Source organism: Apus apus, chromosome 15 (genome assembly GCF_020740795.1).
Source record: "Apus apus isolate bApuApu2 chromosome 15, bApuApu2.pri.cur, whole genome shotgun sequence".
NCBI lineage: Eukaryota > Metazoa > Chordata > Aves > Apodiformes > Apodidae > Apus > Apus apus.
In genome coordinates this window covers 14,233,613-14,254,389 of record NC_067296.1, presented here as the reverse complement: position 1 = coordinate 14,254,389, position 20,777 = coordinate 14,233,613, and the positions used below count along the sequence as shown (strand labels likewise).

General features: G+C 50.9%; 1 protein-coding gene and 1 non-coding gene across 13 annotated transcripts; both read left to right on the top strand.

Moving 5' to 3' along the window:
• The first annotated feature begins 989 nt into the window (after positions 1 to 989).
• On the top strand, positions 990 to 16,984 carry TPD52L2 (TPD52 like 2). Of its 12 annotated transcripts, none has more exons than XM_051632757.1 (10): positions 990 to 1,076; positions 1,534 to 1,679; positions 2,640 to 2,788; positions 3,660 to 3,719; positions 5,160 to 5,219; positions 9,271 to 9,372; positions 13,210 to 13,236; positions 13,630 to 13,671; positions 14,921 to 14,969; positions 15,179 to 16,984. In XM_051632757.1, the coding sequence occupies exons 1-10, from the start codon at positions 1,058 to 1,060 to the stop codon at positions 15,272 to 15,274; spliced, it is 750 nt and encodes a 249-aa protein (XP_051488717.1). In that variant the 5' UTR covers positions 990 to 1,057; the 3' UTR covers positions 15,275 to 16,984. The 12 variants fall into 12 exon arrangements, with proteins under 12 accessions (XP_051488717.1, XP_051488721.1, XP_051488725.1 ...); XM_051632758.1 differs by having other exon boundaries at positions 1,000 to 1,076; positions 1,561 to 1,679; XM_051632761.1 differs by lacking the exon at positions 5,160 to 5,219.
• Positions 16,985 to 20,578: 3,594 nt separating this feature from the next.
• TRNAE-CUC (transfer RNA glutamic acid (anticodon CUC)) lies at positions 20,579 to 20,650 on the top strand. Its single transcript has one exon. It is a non-coding gene; the product is annotated as a tRNA-Glu (tRNA).
• Positions 20,651 to 20,777: the final 127 nt, after the last annotated feature.

Genomic DNA, 20,777 nt, shown 5'->3' with positions numbered 1-20,777 from the left:
TCCCACCAGCCCAGGTTGCTCCAAGCCCCATCCAACCTGCCCTTCAGCACTGCCAGGGATGGGGCAGCCACAGCTTCCCTGGGCAGCCTGGGCCAGGCTCTCACCACCCTCACCGGAATTTCTTCCTAACCTCTCATCTAAATCTCACCACTTTCAGCTTAAAACTGCTCCCCCTCATCCCATCCCTCCCTGCCCTTGTCCCAAGCCCCTCCCCAGCTTTCCTGGAGCCCCCTCAGACACTGGAAGGTGCTCTCAGGTCTCCCTGGAGCGTTCTCTTCTCCAGGCTCAACACCCCAGCTCTCCCAGCCTGGCTCCAGAGCAGAGCTGCTCCAGCCCTCCCAGCATCTCCGGGGCTCCTCTGGACCCTCTCCAACAGCTCCACGTCCTTTTATGGGGGACCCCAGAGCTGGGCCCAGCCCTGCAGGGGGGAGGACTGTCCCCGTGGCCCTGCAGGTCACGCTGCTGGTGATGCAACCCAGGACACAGCTGGTTCCTGGGCTTCCAGAGCACCCCGACGTCTCGTGTCGAGCGTCTCCTCAACCAACACCCTCAAGCCCTTCTCCTCCGGACTCTTTTGGACCCGTTCTCCACCCAGCCTGGATCTGTGCCTGGGATCGCCCTTGGCCCTGTCGAACCGGACGCGGTTCGCACGGTCGCACCCCCGCAGCCCGTCCCGCTCCCTTCCCACCCAGCTCGGTGCCCTCGGTCCCACCGTCCGTGTGGCGGGCACGGGGGTGAGGCGGAGCCGGTCACGGCGCCGCCCGGGAGGCCGCGCGGCTGCTGCCCCCTTCCCTCCGCCCGGCCGCACAGCACCGGCCCCGCCGAGCCCCCCGCGGGAGGCCGAGCTCCCGCCCCGTGACGTCACCGCCGCCCCGTGACGTCACCGCCGCCGTTTCCGGGACGGGGCGGGGCGGGACGAACGTGGCGCCGGAGCCGTCGCCCTGGCGACGCGGCGCGTGACGCGCTCTCCCCGCGACCCTCCCCGGAAGCGGCGGCGCGGCGGTGATTGCGTCACGGCGGCGGCGGCGGCGGCAGCGGCGGGAGGGCCCGGGGCGGCATGGAGAGCGCGAGCCAGGGTAGGGCAGCCCTGGCGGCCCCGGGACGGGCCTTGGCCTCCCGCTGCCCCGCGGAACGGGGGCCCGGGGACCGGGCGGCCCGGGGGGTGGGGGGGGCGCCGCTGCGAGGCGGGAGATGGGCCCGGGGGGGGGGGGGAGCTGCCGTGAGGGGCGGGCGGCCCCGGGCGCTGCCGCGCGGGCTGCGGGGCTCCCCTCCTCACCTCCTCCCCTCCTCCCCCCGGGCCGGGCCCTTGCGGGGGCTCCGCGGCTGCTGCAGGGCAGGGGGGCTGTTCTGGCTGCTCCCGTCGCTGCCGGTGGGTGCCCGCGGAGGAAAGTCCAGCGGGGGTTTCTCTTCCCCTTTCCGTGCAGCCCCCTCCTCCTCCTTTCACCCTTCCCGTCGCACCGCCCCGGTTTGCATAACGCGCTTCGCTTTGCTGGCTGCTTATTCCGTCCGCCCTCTGCTCCTTCTCTGTGGCAGATATCAACCTTAACTCTCCCAACAAAGGTCTGCTGTCGGATGCCATGACAGATGTCCCCGTGGATAGCGCGGCTGCGGCCAGGACCGCCGCTCCCGAGGGGCTGACTCTGGCTGAGGAGGAGGAGCTGAGGTCGGAGCTTGCCAAGGTACCGCGCTGTGGGGCCGCCCTGCTGTTCTGCTGAGACGGAGCCAGCAGGAGCAGGACTCGGTGTTTTCCTTTCTTCTTTCTCGCTGTCGTTACCTCTGGGCCTCTCGGCTCATTGTTAACGTGCACAAAGCTGGCAGGTACTTCAAACGCTGTGCTGTGTTGCTGCTCTTTCCCAGAACGATTCCGTTTAGAGCTCTGAGGAAGTAAGTGGCTTTTGATGCTGGGAACTTAGTCTGGGCTTTTAGCTCCACTTGAAGCAAGAAAACACTTTAGGCAGAGGGTGTGCAACAGCAACTCGTTTTTCCTTAGGAAGCTGAAACAATGCATCACTTATGCTTTCTTTTTCTACCTTTTTCTCATAAATATTTATTACATTTTATAGGCAGCTATTTTTGGTGCCTATGTGCTTTTGAAGAGCTGAGAGTTTGTGATGTAATATCCTAGATTTTGGGCACCTTTTGGGGTTTAAAGGGGGGGTTTATAACTTCTGACTGAAGTGTAGCTGAAGATAATGCAGCTGTCCCTCCAGCCCTTTCCTTTGAGAATCTTATGGTGGTTCCTTGCAGGTTTTAACAAGGGAGGACGTGGCTGCTCTGAGTGGTCACAAAGACCTAGGTTTGTGGTTGGACTTGGATGATCTTGAAGGTCTTTTCCAGCCTAAATAATTATACAATTCTATAATTGCAATGCTAGGGATGAGTTCTGTTAATCTCGGTGCCACTAGGTCACCAGCACGGTGATGTGTGTGGATGTTTTCTTGGTTGAAGCCTGAGCTGTGGGCCTCCCATTCCAGCACCACTGGTGTCCCATGGAATTGATCTGCCTGTCCCTGATGTTCCTACCAATTGTTTCCATCCATGTTGGCAAAATCTTGCTGGTTTTGAGGGAGGTGGAAAGTTGGGTTCATGTTCATAGGTCTCCTGAGCTGTGGTTTAAGGCAAAGCTCTGCCCTTCTCAGGTTGAAGAGGAGATTGGCACTCTGAGGCAAGTGCTGGCTGCCAAGGAGAGACACTGTGGGGAGCTGAAGAGGAAGCTGGGGCTGACTCCCCTGGATGGGTTAAAGCAGAACCTGTCCAAGAGCTGGCACGACGTCCAGGTCTCCAACGCGTGAGTGATGCTCCTCTGTTTGTACATGACTCTCCACTAATGATTTCCCAGCAGCCTATTCCAGGGCTCTTCCAAGCAGCTGGTTTGTTTTTTGTTGTTTTGGGTTTTTTTTCTGAGGGATGTGAGAGTAAAAGGCACTTAGAAAAGCAATGTTGCTTTTAAAATTTTATATCTCTGTGTCTTTTATGTCAGCATCAACAGAACTTCCCTATCGGGGATGTGGGTGAGTTGTTGCTGGCTGCTCTTGCCCGTGGTGGTAGGGATCTAATCACCAGTTACCAGCTCAGTTGGCCCATTTCTGCCTGTTCTGTGAGACACAGGCAGCTGGTACCTTGTTCTGAACTCAGGCTCAAAGAGAAGGGCAAGATGTTTCAAAGCTCTGCTGCACAGCACTAGTTCAGAAGCTACTTCCCAAGTCTGTAGCTGGAGTTAGGATGCCTGCACTTCCTAGGAAAAAGCCCTGTAGTGCTGGTGTGTGTTACACGTAGTCATCTCTGCCTGAGGGTCTGGAATTAGACTGATTGTCCCTGAGTTTTGGGGTCTGGTCACTGCAGTGTTTGACAGTGCCAAAGGAGAGTCAGAGAGGTAAGTTTGGCCCTGAGGTTGTGCCTGATGGGAAGGGCTCTTGGTGTCCCCAGAGTTCAGTCTAAAAAGTCTCATGTAATTTAACTGGAATGTGGGGTTCCTGAGGGTGCTACTGCAGAGCAGATCATGGAGCTGTTCATCTCCCTGTTTGTTCTTTCCCTTTTTCCTCATCTTCAGTTCTGCACCCCTGCCTGGTTTCTGTTATTCCTTTGTAGCTGAAATCTGTGTCGTTGCCTTCTAAGAAATGAATATTGAAGTTATATTCATGAACACTTTCTGTTTCTAGTTATGTGAAAACATCTGAGAAACTTGGAGAATGGAATGACAAAGTGACACAGTCCGACTTGTGAGTGCCTGGGGCTCCTCACCAACACCTCCCTGCTCCTTGCTGTGCTCCCAGGGGTGCTGCTCCTCACTCCCACGGGCCTCAGGGCTTGGCTGGGAGCTGGAGGCTGTGGAGCAGGGCTGTCCAGCAGCAGGCCTGCCTTCCAGCCATAAGCATCCCTCGCTTGCAGAGGAGATGAGTAAACATTCCTGCTATCCCCTCTCTCATGGAAGAAAAATTCCAATCAGTTACCAGACCACATTTTATTAACAAAAATAACACTATGCAAAAAAATCAACCACAATTTCCCTTTCGCTGCCCGTGGGTAGGTTAGTCTGTTGTGATCAGGTGTCTCACTAGTGAACCTCTATCTTTACTGTGAAATTGTCTCCTTATCAGGGAGTGTGGTGGGATGGCTGGATTATTGCCTTTCTGTGTGGTCACAGGGGAGAAAAAGTGCCTGGAAGTTTCCCTGTAGCTGGAAACAGGGGCTGTGCAAATGGAAATGCGTCAATTAGCTTTGGAAAGCACCAGCCTGGCTCTTGTGCACTGGGATGTGCAAACCTTTTTGATGATGTCAACACTAGAAAGCCATGAATTTTAGTCTTTGCAGCATGTAAGAGCAGGTGACAGATGTAGACAAAAGTAGCCAGATGTTATTTTTCTGCAACATATGCTTTAATTGTTTTAGGCCTCCATTCATACTAGACATTAACATTTTTGGTTCCTGCTGGATCTAAGGGAACCCTTGCATGTTTGCTGCACTGAAAATTCTCTCTCTTCTATGTCTAGTGTTGAAGGAGATGATAGTTTAGCTAAGAGGAAAATGTGGATTGGGAGCATCCCATCATTAGGCAAGATGGCACTGATCTAAGTGGGGAGGGTGACAGGTCTGGGTGATGTGAGCTGCCTGCAGTGTGTCACCTCTGGGCTCTCTGTGTTCCCTCACCTGGTAGCAGACACTTCCTGAAGTGTGTGTGTTCTGTACCCCCAGTGTTCATTCTCACAGCCCCATAGGTGCTGTTTTATATGCAGGCAAACACGTTGTAAAGATTAGAAAATTAAACTCAGTTTAACAGTTTGTTCAGGTCAGGCTGTGTTGGTAACACAGCTTTGGGTGTGACACTCGGGTTGTTTTCCAGTGTTTTGGCTTTGAGCTCAGTTCCCTGCTCTGTACTTCAGTCTGTAGCCACCATGTAATAGGAAGGGAGGGAAAGATGCAAAGTCTTTCAGCTCCTGACACCTGAGCTGCAGGCTTTGTTTCCTTCTGCTCAGTGTCTGAAGGTGCTTAAATAAGAGGGAAACAAGGGCTTAGGTGTCTTCAGCCTCTCAAAGTTCCTTTTGACAGACAGAAAACCTGCAGTACCTTGAGTGTAAAGAGATGCTAATGATGTGGGAAGTGTCAAAAGAAGCATCTGTCCTGGATCTTGGCACGGGCTCTAACCTCCATTGTGTTTGTAGATATCTTTCAGCCAGCAGCACACTGGAGGACTGGAATGAAAAATTAACTCAATCAGAAGCGTGAGTGTCTTAACCTTCAGCATTAACCAGTGCTTTCCTGACAGTCTGCTGCCCCTAACATCCTGTGCCCCTGCTGGCAGTCCTCTGCTTTGACTAGATCTAATTAAAGGGTTCTCTTTTCTAGCTTTCACTTTTTTAACCCAATAAATGCTTCTTCTGGGGGAGGGAGCTTTTCCTCAGGTCAGTATTTGAATGATTTCATTGTGGTCCAACGGAGCAATCCTCAAAATGCCTGCCTGCTCCTGAGCAGAACTGCCTGAAGCCGTTGGGTGGCTGAGACCTGTGTGCCACATGCTGTGACTTCAGCTGACAAGGTGTGGAATAGCCAGACTATCCTGGTTCCCCTCAACATGCTCCACAAGGAACAGGAGCTTTTCTTTCTGCTGTGGCACCTGATGAGAACAAATGGAGCTGCAGTGTCCAAGGCAGCTGCTCTGTCCTGCTGGGGCCTCAACTGGACTGGAACAGCTTAAACCTCACAGCTGTTGTATGCCAGTTGGTGGCTGCAAAGGTCTCTTAGCCATGTTTTTATTAAATGCCTGGGATTAAATTCTCATCTGGATTAGATTATGGAAGCATATTATGGAAGTTGGCCTTTGTCCTGCTCACTGCTTCTTCCCACAGTATGTAGGGAATCCTTTGCAGTGCTGCAGTGGGAGCAGGCAGATGGTGGCATTGTTTCCTGAGCTGATTTAAGCCGTGGAGAGGAAGGTCTTAGGTTATCCAGCTTTTCCTGTTCCCTGGAGTAGGTATGAAATTCAGTCCTTTGAGCAGGCTTGTTCTTGGCTTTGTGTGTGGAGAGAAGGTTTTCCTCATAAGACAGTTGAGTGGTGATAAAAAGCAGGAGTATCAGGAAGACCTTTGAAGAAGAATGCAGCTTCTACTTCCAATGCTCCATCCATCTTTGCTAGATTAAGAAGATGTAAATTGTCACTATTTCACTTGCTAAATAGAATGACCTTGGGTTTAATGCTTGCTGACAGGGTGCCTGACTCCAGCAGTGTTTAATCAGTGTTCCTCCCTGGGTGTGCCTGCTGGAATCAAAAACTTCTTGTATCTGTTTCCTTGTACTTCATAAGCCCCAGACCTGGGGCAGGAACATGCAGTTGTAGAGCAGCCCAGGCCTGAAGAGCTGTGGGATGATAGTTTTTCTGCTTGCTTTGGCACTAGGCAGAGGGACAATTCCTGCTGGTGAGGTGGAGGCTGATTAAAATGGAGAGGCAAAAGGGCTTGCAAGGAGAAATTCCAGCCATGTTTCAGTAAACAAATAGAATTTCTGCTTCCTTTGTCTGAAGCCTCAGTAAGTGTGAGGAGTTGAGTTCAGGAAGCCCAAGATGAGGTTTTTGTGTTTTGGGTTTGTTATGCAAAAGCATCCTCTTCCCTGTCCTTTGGGCTTCACTGCTTTATAGCTAACAAGCATCTTGACTGGACTGGCAATAGGCTTGATGGTGGTTTTGTGCACTCCTGAACTCCCTGGTAGTTGCCATTCCTGGGCACATACTTGCCCTCCCCAAGCAGCACAAGGAGAGGACAGAAATCAGTCCAGTCTGTCCCCAGCTCCAGTTTCACTGTAACCAGAACACATGAGGATGTAGATGGTTTGTGTCCTTAGCCAGACAGCACAAATAGTGATTGCTGGGTGAGAGGAAGCTGGTGTTAATGGATAATGGAGGATTTGAGGATGTCAGGATCTGTAGGAAAGGGGTGCAGTGAAGTGTTGGAATACCATAGGATGAACACCACAGGGCAGAGATCACTCCTGCAGCTTCTGCTGCAGCCAGTTGCCCGTTAGCAGAGCAAGGTGTTAATCAGAGCTCATATTATTACTTCCAGATTTGGATTATTCTGTTGTGCTTTGTAGTGGTAATAAGTGAGGAAGAAAGTGAGTGATTGTGAGTTCAAAGCCCTGGTAGACCTGGCCCTGTCACTTGCAGGAGAGCAGCTGCAACTTCTAGGTCAGGGCTGGAGGTAGTTGAGTTGCACTAGAGTCTTGTATAATCTGATCCCTGGTTGTCACAGATGCAGTTCTACACGTGTGTGTCTGGTGGCAGTTCTGTGTTAAAGAGCTGTTCATCTCAGCTGTGCTTTCCTGGCTCTGCCTCCTGCATTTCAGTGGTGGAGGTGTGTGTGTGTGTGGGAGCTGTGGCTGCACGACTAGAGTGGTGATCCCAGCTGGCTGCTGCTTTTTCTGTTTTGTTCTTCCAAGTTTCTATTTCAGCTGGATGGTTTCCTTGATCTAGATCACTGTGTCAGCACAAGCAGTTGTGTTGGCATCATGAAGGAGCAGCACTTGAGTGCTAGATTGTCAGTTATCTGAAGAAAACTGCTGTCAAGTGTGGAAAATACAGTTGGAAAATCTCTGGCCTTTATCTGCAGAAACCAGACACGCTACCTGAGAATTTGCAGTGTGTGCATGGGGTGATGGTGTCCTCTGAGTCTAACCCTTGCCTCTCCTTGCTGCCCTGGTGCTTGGGGCTGAGTGTGAAGCAGCCACAGGGTCAGCACAACACTGCAGGGGCACCAGGTCCTCCCTGTCTCTGTTAGGCAGCTGCAGCCAAACCCCATGGCAGCCAGAGAGGAACCTGCTGCTGGGAGCAGGGATTGGGATCCTCCTCTTCCACAGCAGCTTTGGCCCCAGGGTTCAGCCACAGCTCTTGCCATAGGAAGGCAGGGTTGGAGCAGTGTTGGTGCCGCCCAGTTCACCCCTTAATTGTCCTGAGCTGATGACTTCTTGCAGAAGGTTGTGCTGGGGAGGAGCAGTGTTGAGGCCTTGCTGCTGGGACAGGCTCAGGTTCTTCTGCAGTCACTACATTCAAGTGGAATTAGTCTGAAGAATGAGAGGGTTATAGGAATTTTCTTGCAGGAGCAGGAAGGGGGAAGGTAAAGCTGAGGCAGTTTTGCCCTGTTCTGCATGAATCTTGTGTACATTCTTGATTCAGAAAAACTTGGCTGCAGTCTTCAAAACAAACAAAACCCAATAAACCATGTTCTAATTGGTGTTGCTTGAATCCAGCTCAGGTGCTGTCTCCCACGCTTCTGTCTGGAGAGAATAAAACAGATAAGATTAAATAAGTCAGTTGTCATCATGGTGCTTCTGGCCTTGGGAGCTTAAGGGTGAGAGAGAACGTTGGGCTGTTCATAATGACCTTCTCCTAAATATCCTGGTCAGGCAAATAAAAGTAACCTCATGCTGAAATATTTGACTTTAGAAAACTTGGCTTTACTTGCTGACATTGTTTCCCAGCCTGAGTTTTTTTTAATAATTTGAAGAATGCCATAAATCTATTTTAATCACCAACTGTGGAATAACTTAGAAAAGATGAGTTAATGAAAGGGGCTCAAAGAACCTTTGTTCCTGAGATTAGTCTCATCTGAAGGAAACAAAGGTTCTCAAGTGTCTTTCTTCCACAGCTCTGGTATAAACCCAAACATGATCAGCAGACAAATCAAGCTGCCAGACTCCCTATATATTGTGGTTAATGGTAACTGATAGGAAACTTCTCTACCCATTTATTTCTAAGCTGCAATTTGTAGAGGTGATGCCTATCCCCCTGTTCCTGTTCTAGAAGTGATGTTAGTTGTGCCTCTTTCCCCCTTAACCCAGCACTACATCAATGCCTATAACTACTTCAAGGCTGCAAGCAGTTTATAGAATATGTTCCTGGGCTTATTTTTCCAGGGAGACCCAAGAACAGTTGTAGAGCAGATAGGGTACAATCCTGTGGTATTAGGGTGTCCACATGGAAAACTGGGGCTTTTTTGTTTGGTTCCCCCACCACCATTGTTTGTCAGATTTAAGAACAAATGGTCAAAATGGTAAAGTGAATGTATGGAAGGGTTATTCCTACACTTACTGCCTTCCTAAAACCTCCAGTCTTGGAATATTTGCAAGACTGGGAGGGTCTCATGCAGGGAAGTCAGTGCAGCTCACTAACCTGGCTTCTTTCCTTTAACATGGGTTCCTTTTTCAAATCTGGGGGGCTGGGGATGCTTCCTGGTTTCAGATCCTACCTGATAGTTCAACTTACAATTATTTTTTTCTTCTATTTAGTTATAAGAAGACCCAGGAAACCCTTTCCCAGGCAGGACAGAAGACTTCAGCAGCCCTCTCCAATGTAGGTTCTGTTATCAGCAGGAAACTTGGTGACATGAGGTAAGGTTTCTGTTTTGCACTCTGGTACTTTGATCTTGGTTTCAAACAATAAGGAGACTTCAGACAACAACCAGGCTTTTCTGCTTAGTTGGCAGCACTTTGCTGCTGCTGGACTGCCCTGTGGCCCTGTGCATCCTAGCTGAGGACAGATTAAATGCTTATTAAAGACTTGTTGATGGGATAAAACCTGTTCTAAGGCATTTAAGTTTTATTTGGCTTAAGAGGACTGACAGGGCATTTTTAGCAGCCTTCCCCCTTTTACTGTCATCTGGTTTCACTGCAGCTTTTAAGTTATATGTAAGAAACAAGTATTAAAGCTTAGCTTTCCCATTTATTACTGGCTTATGGAGGTGGGTTTTCCCAGTGTTACTGCTTAGGATTAGAAAGGGGTCATCACTCCTGTGCTGTTATGCTTAAAAATGGGGCAGAGTCTGGATGCTGCATTTCAAGCAGTTTCGAGCCCTGTGTGACACTGGAGAAGGGCAGTGTCCTCCCAGGCACAGCTGTGTCACGTGGATTGGAAGATATTAATTGATTTAGAAGATCAGGACAACAGTAAAGATTTCTTGTGCTTGGTGGTTATCTGGATTCGTTGAGCAGATGATGAGCAGTGCAGTAGCTGCAAATGTAAACCTCCCTGAACTGGCAATGGGAGGGGCTGGTTCCCTTGGTTCCTGGCTGAGGTTCTTGCTCTGAGTTTCTCAGCTGTACAAAGTTCAAGGTTAGACTTGGCAAGTTGCCTGATCTTCAGAAATTTAAGCTCAAGATTGCTTCCCCATTGATGGCAACATCCAAGTTGCACAATACCTCTTTCTTGGGATTGAGAGCTAGTTCTGAATCCACAACTTGCCTGGGTTACTCAGGAAGTATCTTAGAGCTTGTGCTTAATGTTATGTACCAGACCTTGGATTGAATGGGTAGCTGTCATTCTTTGTAGGGAATTTCCTATTCCACTGTGGCTGGGAATATCCAAGTGGTAAGAACTTGTTGGCCTCTGATCACTCAGCATTGATTTATTCTACTTCTGTCGTCAGCAAGTTATTTACTGTGTTCCTGGAGGGTAATTTTTGTTTTTTTCAGTAGCTCACTTCTCTGAATCTGGCAGGGGACTGGCTGGCTTCCTGCCCTTGCCAGTATTCAAGTTCTAACTTTTCTTCCCTGGAAACTACCTAGTCTGTAGGAAGAAGAGATTCACATGTCATCACAGGAGGTCAGATACTGGTGCAGGATGTGGTGGCAACACATCTGGTGCCTGAGCTGGTGCACATTTGGTGCAGTCTGGTCAGGCTGTTGAGGCAAAGGGGTATGGGAGCTGTGCCTTTGAGCCAGTCGGGGAGCTCCTGAGCCAGTGTTGCTATCAGAAGAGGCTGCTTTGGCCAGCAAGGTCCTGCCTGTTGTCTTCTGGTTGGGAGGCTCCCAGTTAGCCATGAAATGGTTGTAGTCCTGGAGACAGAGCCTGGCACAGTCACAGTGACAACTGGCTGTACAGAAACACGTCAGCTTTGCAGCAACGGTGTTGCTCAGCATTAATCACCAGTTTGAGCACCTGCATTCCTTTTTATAGCTAATATCTCAGGTGATGTGCTATGAAATAGATGCAGCTTCTCCCTTCCAGTGTGGGAATCCCTGCCAAAATAATTTCAGCAGGGTTTGCTTTGTATCCATGGCCCTGTGGGGGAACACAGTAATGATTTTTTTACGACTTTGTTTTTCTGTGTGTGTGTGTAAACAGACTTCTGTCTCCTGTGCTGCATTCAAGTCTTGATATTTCTGATTCTGCATAAGGTTTAACTCTGAGCATAAGCTTCTGCAGGAGCTGTCCCACTTTCTGCCCTTGCCAGGTGGAACTGAGCTGTGGTCTGATCCATGATCAGAGCTGAGGAGTCAAGTCTGTTCCGTGATCGCTTCTCTGAGCGAGCAGGGATGATCCCTGTTCCCAGAGAATCTTGTTACAGGCCTCAGAGCCTGCACTGCAACCTGCACTGCAACCTCCCTTACTGTGTGCTTCTTTTTCCCCTCTGACACTAAAGATTCACTTGTAAAGCCATTTTATTTTCCATCACTGGAAGTGTTGAGATAACAGAAGGGATTTCCTTGTTTAGTCAGCCACCGCTGGCCCATGCGTGCAAGGAAGGAGTGATGAATGGCACAGACCCCTGGGCTGCAGGGAGGGTGTGGTCCTAATGCCATGAAAAATACTTGGACCAAAATGCTGTGAAATACAAGGAATGCGTATTGGGGTTTAATCTTTAGGGTTGCTGTGTGCTGGTCAAAATAATTTTAAAATTACAGCTGTGGATTGCAAGGAGACATGGTGGAGTTCATGTGTGACTGTGCTGACTGCACGAGTGCTGCTGCTCTGCTAGCCTGCCTGCAGTGGGGAAAGTGTAGCTTCATTTGTGGGATCTTTTTCAAATCTTGGCCATTTCAGCTCTTTTCTGTTATCTCCACTTACAGTTAAAAAGTAAATTGGCTCTTAGACAGTCTGTGCCTGTATTGTACTGATGCCTGTAAACTGCAGAGTTGAAAGTGTTTTATTTGGTTGGTAACAACTTGCTTTGGGGTTTTGTGAATGCACTTTGTGTTGTCTGACACTTGCTGCTGTACATAACACTACAAGCAAATTCATGATGAAATGTTAGCCCCAGCCCTGAAGGTGCCTGCAAATTCCTGAATTTATGTAAACTTGAAATCCCTGTGAAAGGAGGAAAAGGGCTACTGCAGGGTGCAGGCTGAGGAACTGAACACACCAACCAGTGCTTGTGGTGCTGTGTAAAGAGTAGCAGGGTGCATGGACCTGTGGTATCTGTGTTCTCCTTTAAGTAAGAGTAAGTAGAAAGTTAATTTATTTCATTGCAAAGACAGCATTTCAAGGACTCTGCCCTGCCAAAAAGCTGACTTGGATGCACGAGGAATTGAAACCACAAAGCCTAACATCTTTCTGGCTGTGAGGAAAAGCCCTTGTTCTCCTTGCCAAGTACTTCACATCCAACTTGCTGTGGCTGCTTCCTGCTGCAAAGACAGAAATTATATTTAAGTGGAATAAAACACTGCTTCTGGTAGAAGTCCCTTTAGAGCATCCTGTCAATATTACTGGTAGAAGTGGCAATCCTTGGTCTGTCATTTCAGGCCACTGAGATGCTGCTGCATAGCAAGATCACACATGGAAATCTGGTAGTCTAGTGAGGCTTCAAGTTTGCCTTGAAATCTAAAAATTGGCAACCAGGTTGTGGGGTAAACACAATACCTTTTATCCAGATAGTCTTATCTTTACTATGTTGAGATGTATTTATTCTCTGAGCTGTGACTCTTGAGATCCACAGGCTTGGCAAGATAAGCTGCAGGTATCCATTGCAGGTTCCTGTTACAGAAGTTCTCATCCAAAAGTCTCAGCAATGCTTTCTTTGTATGAGATCTCACGGGGGAAGGAGGTATCTTTGCCAAATTAGCTGGTGCTTGGTGAACACCCTCACTTCAGGAAAATATGTTCTAAAAACAAGATATAAATAAGTCACATGAAAGTCATGGATAGGGATGGGTAAAATAAGGGTTGTTTTTTTTTATTTTGTTCCTGCACAACCACTCCTGTCCCTCCCCTGGCTCCCAAGTTGCTGTAGGTGCTGTTGCTGTTCTCTGAAAGACCTCTTAGCTTGGCTTGAGTTAATTTGGTTTTTTGCTTACTTCTGTGATTTCTTTTGGGAGGTTTCCTGCTGAGTAGATGACTCTGCTGCCCCATGACCTTGTCCCTGCTCAGCTGCCCTGCATTTAGCATTTAGATCTGCACAAGTGTCTGACTGTTGTTTCTGTTTTCTCTCTGCTGCCTGTGGCTTCTCCCAGGGCTCACCCCTTCTCCAATTCCTTTAGGTAAGATATTCCTCAAGGCTACTGAAGAACACTTGTTTCTATGCCAGGCGTTAAAGGGGAAGCTGATTCTTTAAGCTTTGCCTACACTTTTGACACAGATTGAGAAACCTGCCATGAGCCAGTGCCCTGTAATTGGCTTTTTGTGTCACAGTTGCAGTTTGCAGTTAAATGCTCCTGCTTATGTCTCATATCTGGAAAACGATGTCTGGAAAACTGAGTCCTGGGCTACAGCTGTTAATGGAGGAGAGGGCTGGCTCTTACAGCTTTGGTTGTCTGCAGCAGCCTCTGTGGGGACAGGAGGTATTTAGGAGCCAGGGGTGTGCTGCTCCTGCGTGGGGTCTGTGTGCAGTTGTCACTAACTTTTCCTTCCTTGCCCTGCACGCTTCCGAGCAGCAGCTACTCCATCCGCCACTCGATAAGTATGCCAGCCATGAGGTAATGCAGCAAGTGCCTGTGTCTCCTGCCTGGGGTTGGTGGGGGAGTGCAGCTGACCTGTTGTTATGGGGTGTTTGGTTCTGACAGGTACAGCTGGTTCACTTCCTGGGCAGGCCCCCTCGGAATGTGGGGTGACCATGTCTTGCTGTTTGAGTAACTCAGCGGGGGGTTTTACCCAGTCTCTGTGGTTATTAGCCCCTGTGTTGTCCTTGGACTAAGAGCAGTGTTGCAACTGAATGAGGTCTCACTGAAATTCCCGGCCCTCAGAGGTCCCTGAAGGGTAGGGAGGACTGTCCCCCTCTCACATCATCTGGCATGGCCATTGCTGATACTGGGATGGATCCCAACCTGCACCCTCTGTCTCCAGTCTGGAAGCTCAGCACCCTGCCTGGTGTGCCCTTGTTGTGCATTAGGTGAGATTCTCCTTGCAGGAGAAACAATGGCCAGAGCTGGATGAGGCCCAGTGAAGCTCTCCCTCTGTTCGTGCTCATTCCAGAGGTTATTTTATGGGTGCAAATAGAAAATGTTGATTTGGAGCAAGAATAACTGAGCTGAGTCTCTCCCAGTGCTCCCACAGCCTCACCTGGGGAGAGCAGCTCTGGGTGAGTACCCAGCCTGTCGGAGGGCTGGTACAGAGCACTCCCCTGGAATCATGCACAGGGAAAGCAGCTTGGCAGGTTATCAAACAATTGACCTGGTTTCCTTTGCTAGAAATAGGAAATCTTCTGATTAATTTATTACACTGTGGTTTTGATGAGTGTTTCCTGATGCCAGTGATCACTCTTCTAGCAGTGGAACTCCCCACAGGTACAGGCACAGGCCCTGCCCCTTCCTGCCTGCAGGGTGTCATATGGGAAGCTGAAGCCTTTGTTTTAAGCCCTTTCCAGCTTTTCCTTTCCATTATTTAAGACAGCACACTTTCAGTTGGAGGCCTTCTAGCACTAAGAGCTGGATTCTTCTCTACTCACCATGTGTCTGTTCCCTGGTGAACTGGGGCTTGTTGCCATCAATGTTTTAGCTTGAGCAATTGAGTGGTATGAATGTTTTCCTTCAGAGTTTGGATGTGGTGTTCTTGTCTGGTGTGCCTGAGACATTTGTGCCAAGGGCTGTGAGGAGCTGAAAGTGTTCTGGGTGCTGCTGTCCCTGCTTGGGAATGGCCAGAGAGCCCAGGCAGGCAGTGGGATGTGATTGATTTAATAACTAACTTGTCTTAATTTGTTCTTTTTTTTTTTTTTTTCCTTTCTTCAAGGAATTCTGCAACCTTCAAGTCATTTGAAGACAGAGTTGGGACCATAAAGGTAACAGCCTGCTCTGCCTTTGTTTTCACATACAAGGTGAAGCCTTATGCAGAAGCTTTAATTTCTGCAATGTTTTTCTTGTAGAGTAGTAATCAGGCAAATGGCCCCTCAGATATGTCTTTGCTACAGCAGGTGACCTTGACAAGGGGTAACTGGCTTGGTATTCAGTGCTGGCTTCTTGTTATCCTAACTCTCTTCTCTCCTTTCAGTCCAGAGTGGTGGGCAGTAGGGAAAACAGCAGTGACTGCCTCCACTCCCCCTTGGGAGCTGGAGAGAAGCCTCCCCAGGACAACACTCCCTTCTAGACCTGTGGTGTGGCTGTGCACGACTGGGAGCAAGTCCCCCCTTCCCTTCCTCCCCAGTCTTCACAACAGCAACAACATGCAAATCCCACGAAGGGGCTGAGAGCCAGTCTGGAGAGATCCATCCTTCATTCATAGACACTGCTGCTGGATCTAAGTCAAATAAAGAGAATGCAAAGTTTTGTACACAAATAATATTTTACACTAAAGTTTGTAGGTTAAATGTATCACTGCTGTCCTTTTGGGAGAGCATGTAAGAGGAGTTTCCTTTCAAGTAGCTCAGAAATGCCACTGGTGGAGATAAAAAAACAGTTTTCCCTTGTCTGACATAACTTGGAACTGACACGTTGCCCTGAGCAGTGTGAGGACAGTTACTGGAGAAGCCAAGTGCACGGGCATCTCAGCTTCAGCTCCTGGCTGTGCTCTCTGCTCAGGGCATGTCATGCAGCTACTCGTGAGCTCCCAAGCTTCTCCTGTTACTGTTTTCTGCAGCTCTCATTGGAGTAAGTCTGATAAATGGGGTAAACAGTTCTGTTTGTTGTTTGGTTGTGTTTTTTTCTTTTTCTGGGCTCCCATAAGGGAAACTTCCCTTAGCAGCTGCCTCGTTGTTACACTAATGCTCTAGCTTTACCAGAACTAAAAATCTTTATTTTTAAATGCAATGAACTTTAAACAAATAAAGCTTAAAAAAAAAAAAAAAAAAAAAAAAAAAGCAGCTTTGGCATCATATTAGGGAATGGACTCTGAAATGGATCTGCAAGCCTTACATCACCTTATGCTTTACTGGTTTATGTTTTTTTTTTTTCTGTAGAGGAGGCTGTCAGGCTGCTCAAGCTGGATGTTGAGCACTGGGGTTTTGCATCATGCAGTAGCAGCAGCATGCTGGTCAGCCTGTCCTTGTGTTCCCTTCAGTGGTGCACTCCTGTTGCCCGAGTGTATGAAACTTGCTTCTCCCTTCTCATTTTACACCTTTGTTCTTGGAGGAAGAATTCCTGAAGGCTGCTGGCAGCAGGGCCAGATGGAAAGGGCCAGAGCTGCCCCTAGCAGTGTGGAGCTGGTGTTGGAGGGACTCTGCTCTCTGCAGGCTCCTCCAGCTGGTACATCTGACTGTGACTGGATGGGTTTTTCAGTTGAAGGCCCCAGCTCTGAGCTTGGTTTACAAAACTGGCACAGAGTCACAGCTCAGCCTGTTCTCCCTGGGTGTTCTGCTCATTTGATGTCCAACTTCATTGCTCAGGAGCTGAAAAATTCTGAGTTTTCTACTAGAGGCCTGAACTTCTAGGCCAGGTGCCTCCACACAGACGTACCTAGAGTGAGCAATTCTGTGCCTTAGAGGCGAGGTGGGACTTACTCAGGTCTTTAGGTTTGCTTATGTACATATCTGGGTCATTTTAGTGGTTTATCCCCCTGGAGGGACTGAATTGTCTCTGATCCTTCTGTAGAGAAGCAAGTTTTGACACTTACCTGCTGGTTAATTCCCTTTCCCCCACCCCTGCTCCCCTCCTGCAGACCTGGGGACACAGAGGAGCTGGTAGAAGGCAGATGTACTGGGGGGGTGCAGTGTCATTTACTGGTGCTCCCCGTTTGGAACTGGCCTCCCTGCGAGGAGCAGAGCTGGTGAGACGGGGGCTGCTGGAGCTTGGGTATTGAACTGGTTCTTTATACAGATAAATAGTGAGGAAACCTGTCAATAAAGCATCCTTTGGGAGAAAATGGGGTCAATGTCCTTGTCTTGCTCTATCCAACAGTACTGACGTCTGCTCTTGGGTGTGTGTCACAAACTTGTCAAACACCAACAACCTGCAGTGCCTTGAGGTGAGAAGCAACTGAAATACTCTGTTCTGTCCCTCTGGCTTGTTTGTCCATCAGCTGTCTGGGTGTTTTCTCACGAAGGGATGTGCTAAATAACATTTACAGCCTGACTTTTCACCATTCTGAACACCAGCTGCTTCCTGACACACACCTGTGCTCAGCCACGGTCCGGGGAGTCACAAGCCCACACTTCTCCAGGTTCCTCCCTTCAAGGCAGGTGAACCAGACATTCCTGCAGCTCCCTCGCATTTTTCCCAAGCTTGGAGTGTCGGACTGGGGTGGCAGTGGTAACCCTGGCAGGGGGGCTGAGGCTGGAGCAACTTCTAATGGGGAAGAGCAGCAGCTGTGGTGCTGGCTCGGGTTTACAGCACCACAGTGCAGGGAATCAGCTTCTGGGAAGCTCTGGCAGTCGCTGTGGATTTAAAGGGCATGGTGCAGGGGGAGCAGTGAATGTGACTGGAGTTGGGAGCTGCTCTCTTAAATGGAGAAGGACAGTGGAGAGCAGGCAGGTGGTGAGTGAGGCTGTAGCTGCTCCATGCGCTGTGCTGTCAGAGGAAGGATGCCTTGGGTAGCTTTGAAGCATCTGCCTGGTGGTGAGGGTTTGGTTTTGTGGGGTTTGGGGTTTTGTTTGTTTGTTTGGAGGGTTTTTCTTTTGCTACTTCTGTAGTTAAACCTATACCTCTGCAAAGGGGTTGGTGTTATGCTCAGTCCTGGAGAGATGCTGGCAGGGAGTTGTGGAGCTGGGGCTGTGAGCTCCCCTGCCAGGGCCCCAGGGTGGAAGCATGATTTTCCACCTCCCCAGTCTCTTCCAGGTGAAGGATCTCGGGTGTTTTGAAGGAAGGTTAATTAAGTTTTCCCTTCCTGGTTACAGGCTTAACAGTGTTTTTGTCATTTCCCAGTTCCTAAGCATGCTCCTGGCAGCTTCTGTGGGTACAAACCCCTGGTTTTCTTCAGGGCTGGGCTCCAGACTGCATGCAAAGGACAAGAGCAGAGGGGGACGTGGCTTCCTTCCCTGCAAAATCCCAGGATGAGGAACATACGAAGCCCCAGCAGCCTCGTGAGCACCTGCCTGCTCTGTTGCAGCTGGAGGAGAAGGCTTTGACAGCAATAATCCTGTTCATCCCCTGCCAACAGCCTCGGGGGGCCAGAGGGGCTCGGGGCAGCCCCGTGTCCCTGGGTACCTCTCCTGTGGCCTTGGAGCCTGAAGAGGGTTTGTCCTGGAGCTTTTTCAGAGCCACTTCTCTCTTCCCTCTTTGACCTGTCGCCTCAACTGGAACATCCCAGCACTAAACCCGAGCTGAGACCAGCACACGAGGCCCCTCAGCGCTGGGATTGTCGCAGGCAGAGCCAGCAACCCAACCAGCCTCTTTCCTGCTCCTCCGGTTCTTCCTCTTGATTTTCCTTTTCTTTCCTCGTCGCTGAGGACTTGCTGGGCTCCCTCTGACCGCTCCCGTGTTTGGGGGGGGTCTGTGCTGAGCTGACAGTACCCACTGGGGACGCGGTAGCTGACGAGAGGTTTTTCCCCCCGCTGGAGCCTCCGGTGCTGCCGCTGCCCTGGGAGGATGTTCCGTCTGTTCCCGCTGCTCCCGGTTGTCCCTGCCTGCTCCGAGGTGCCCAGCACGGGGACAGGTGATGCAGGTGGCCCGTTCCCAGGGTGGGCTGGGTGGGTAATTTAAGTGTGTAAGTGGGTGAGCGCCCAGCAAACAGGAGGGAGCCGAGATTCCTGGGGAAGGGAGAGCAGCCAGTGCTCCTGGGAAAGCCCCAAGCTACATTTTGGGGTGTGGTGACGCATGAAAAAGACTCGGTTGTTATCACTCCCTGCCAGCAAGCAGCCAGGGGTGGGCTTGAAATGAAAACTTCCCAGCGGATTTGTGCTGTTTGTCTCTTTCCCTTGAGGAGGAAGGAGGATGGGAGCCCTCACCCCAGCAAAGCACAGACACTGGGAGTTTCCTAACCCCCAAAGCGTGAGGTGACCTGTGGTGGCTGGGCAATGTAGTGTCCCCTGCCCTTGCTCTTGATCCTTGCACTCTAATCATCTGGCTTGGAAAAGAGAGTTTGGGAAGCTCTGCTGGCACCGTGTCCCGATCCTCAGCTGAAACCACAGCAAGTGTTTTTATAAGGAATTTGACACTTATGATTGTGAGAGGGGTTGCACAACCGCTCCAGCAGCCGGCAGACCGGGCTCATCCCTGGCTGAGCGGGCAGTGTCCAGAGCCAAGGGCTGGCCCAGGGCTGCCAGCCCGGGCCCCTTCCCTGCCCCTGTGGGTGCCAGCAGCCAGGGCTGGACCCCCGGGAACCCTGAGGGGGGGGGGGTTCAGCATCTCTCCATGGGTACAGACACCATGCAAGGTGCAGGGGCAGTGCTGGGGAGTCCCACAGGTGTTTTGGAGGGGCAGAAGTACCAGGTGTCCTCGAGCATCGGTGCCAGAGCTGGGCTGGGCACAGGGACCTGGCAGCTGCTGGGGCTGGAGCGAGGAGCGGGTGTGGGATTAACGGCGATGACTCCATCGGCAAATGGGATTCATCAGCGCTCATTTCTTTGAGATGTGAGTCAGAGGCTGCAGACGGGAAAGGTCGTGTGGGGAGGTCACACACCAGCAGGGCTGTGCTGGGGTGGCAGGAGGGGTGGCTGAGCTGAGCTGAGGGGGCCCGGGCAGCATTCCGGCTCCACCCCACTGGAAGTCCCACAGGTGGGAAACAGCAGCATTCCCCAGGGAGCAGCCAGGAGTGCCGGGAAACTTGTGCAACTGGGAAAAACTGACTCTTCAGCTTAAAAAAACCAACACTCCTGTTTTCTTCTGATTGTAACTGCTCGTTAGTTCATCCGAGGGAACTGGCTCAGGCCCTGCTCCTGTGGCAGGTGAGGCCCGGCAGGTGGGGATGTGCAGGTGGCCAGCATGGAGCGGCACCCGTGGGAAACGCGAGGATGATGAAGATGCTGTGTGAACCTGATTTAAAATCCAGGGATCCACCTGCAGGAGTGCTGAGCATCCCGGACACCACCTGGAAAAGAAGAAAACTCCCAGGTCCGCAGCCCAAAAGTGATGTGCTGGTCCTGTCCCAGCCCCATTGCAGCCTCATGTCCCCCTGTTCCCCCTGGCCATTCCCAGTTCCCTGCTGTCCATTCCCAGTCTCTCCTGCCCATTCCAGTTCCCTGCTGCCCATTCCCAGTCCCTGCTGCCCATTCCCAGTTACCCCCTGGCAATTCCAGTTTCTTGCTGCCCGTTCCCAGTCCCTCCTGGCCGTTCCCGGTTCCCTCGGTCCATTCCAGTTCCCCCCTGCCCATTCCAGTTCCCTGCTGCCCATTCCCAGTCTCTCCTGTCCATTCCAGTTCCCCCGTGCCCATTCCCAGTCCCTCCTGTCCATTCCAGTTCCCCCGTGCCCATTCCCAGTCCCCCCTGCCCATTCCCAGTCCCCCCTGTACATCCCAGTCCCCTCCCGCCCAGACCCGGGTTCAGCGCAGGAAAAGCAGCGAGCGGCCCATCCTATCACCGCTCCCTGGTGGTCTAGTGGTTAGGATTCGGCGCTCTCACCGCCGCGGCCCGGGTTCGATTCCCGGTCAGGGAAGCACCATTTTTTGCCGCGCTCCTCCTGCTTTTCAGCCGATTCCCCCCCCACCCCGCCTCCGTCACCGAACACCCCCGCGCAACGCTGCGCGCCCCGCACCCTCCCCCGCGCTGCGGGGCCCCGTCCC

What these genes read in the sequence shown, in the direction of transcription:
- TPD52L2 (XM_051632757.1), top strand. An exon ending in GACGTCCAGGTCTCCAACGC is followed by an intron (nt 2,789 to 3,659) that starts GTGAGTGATGCT and finishes TTCTGTTTCTAG; the next exon opens with TTATGTGAAAACATCTGAGA. An exon ending in AAATTAACTCAATCAGAAGC is followed by an intron (nt 5,220 to 9,270) that starts GTGAGTGTCTTA and finishes TCTTCTATTTAG; the next exon opens with TTATAAGAAGACCCAGGAAA.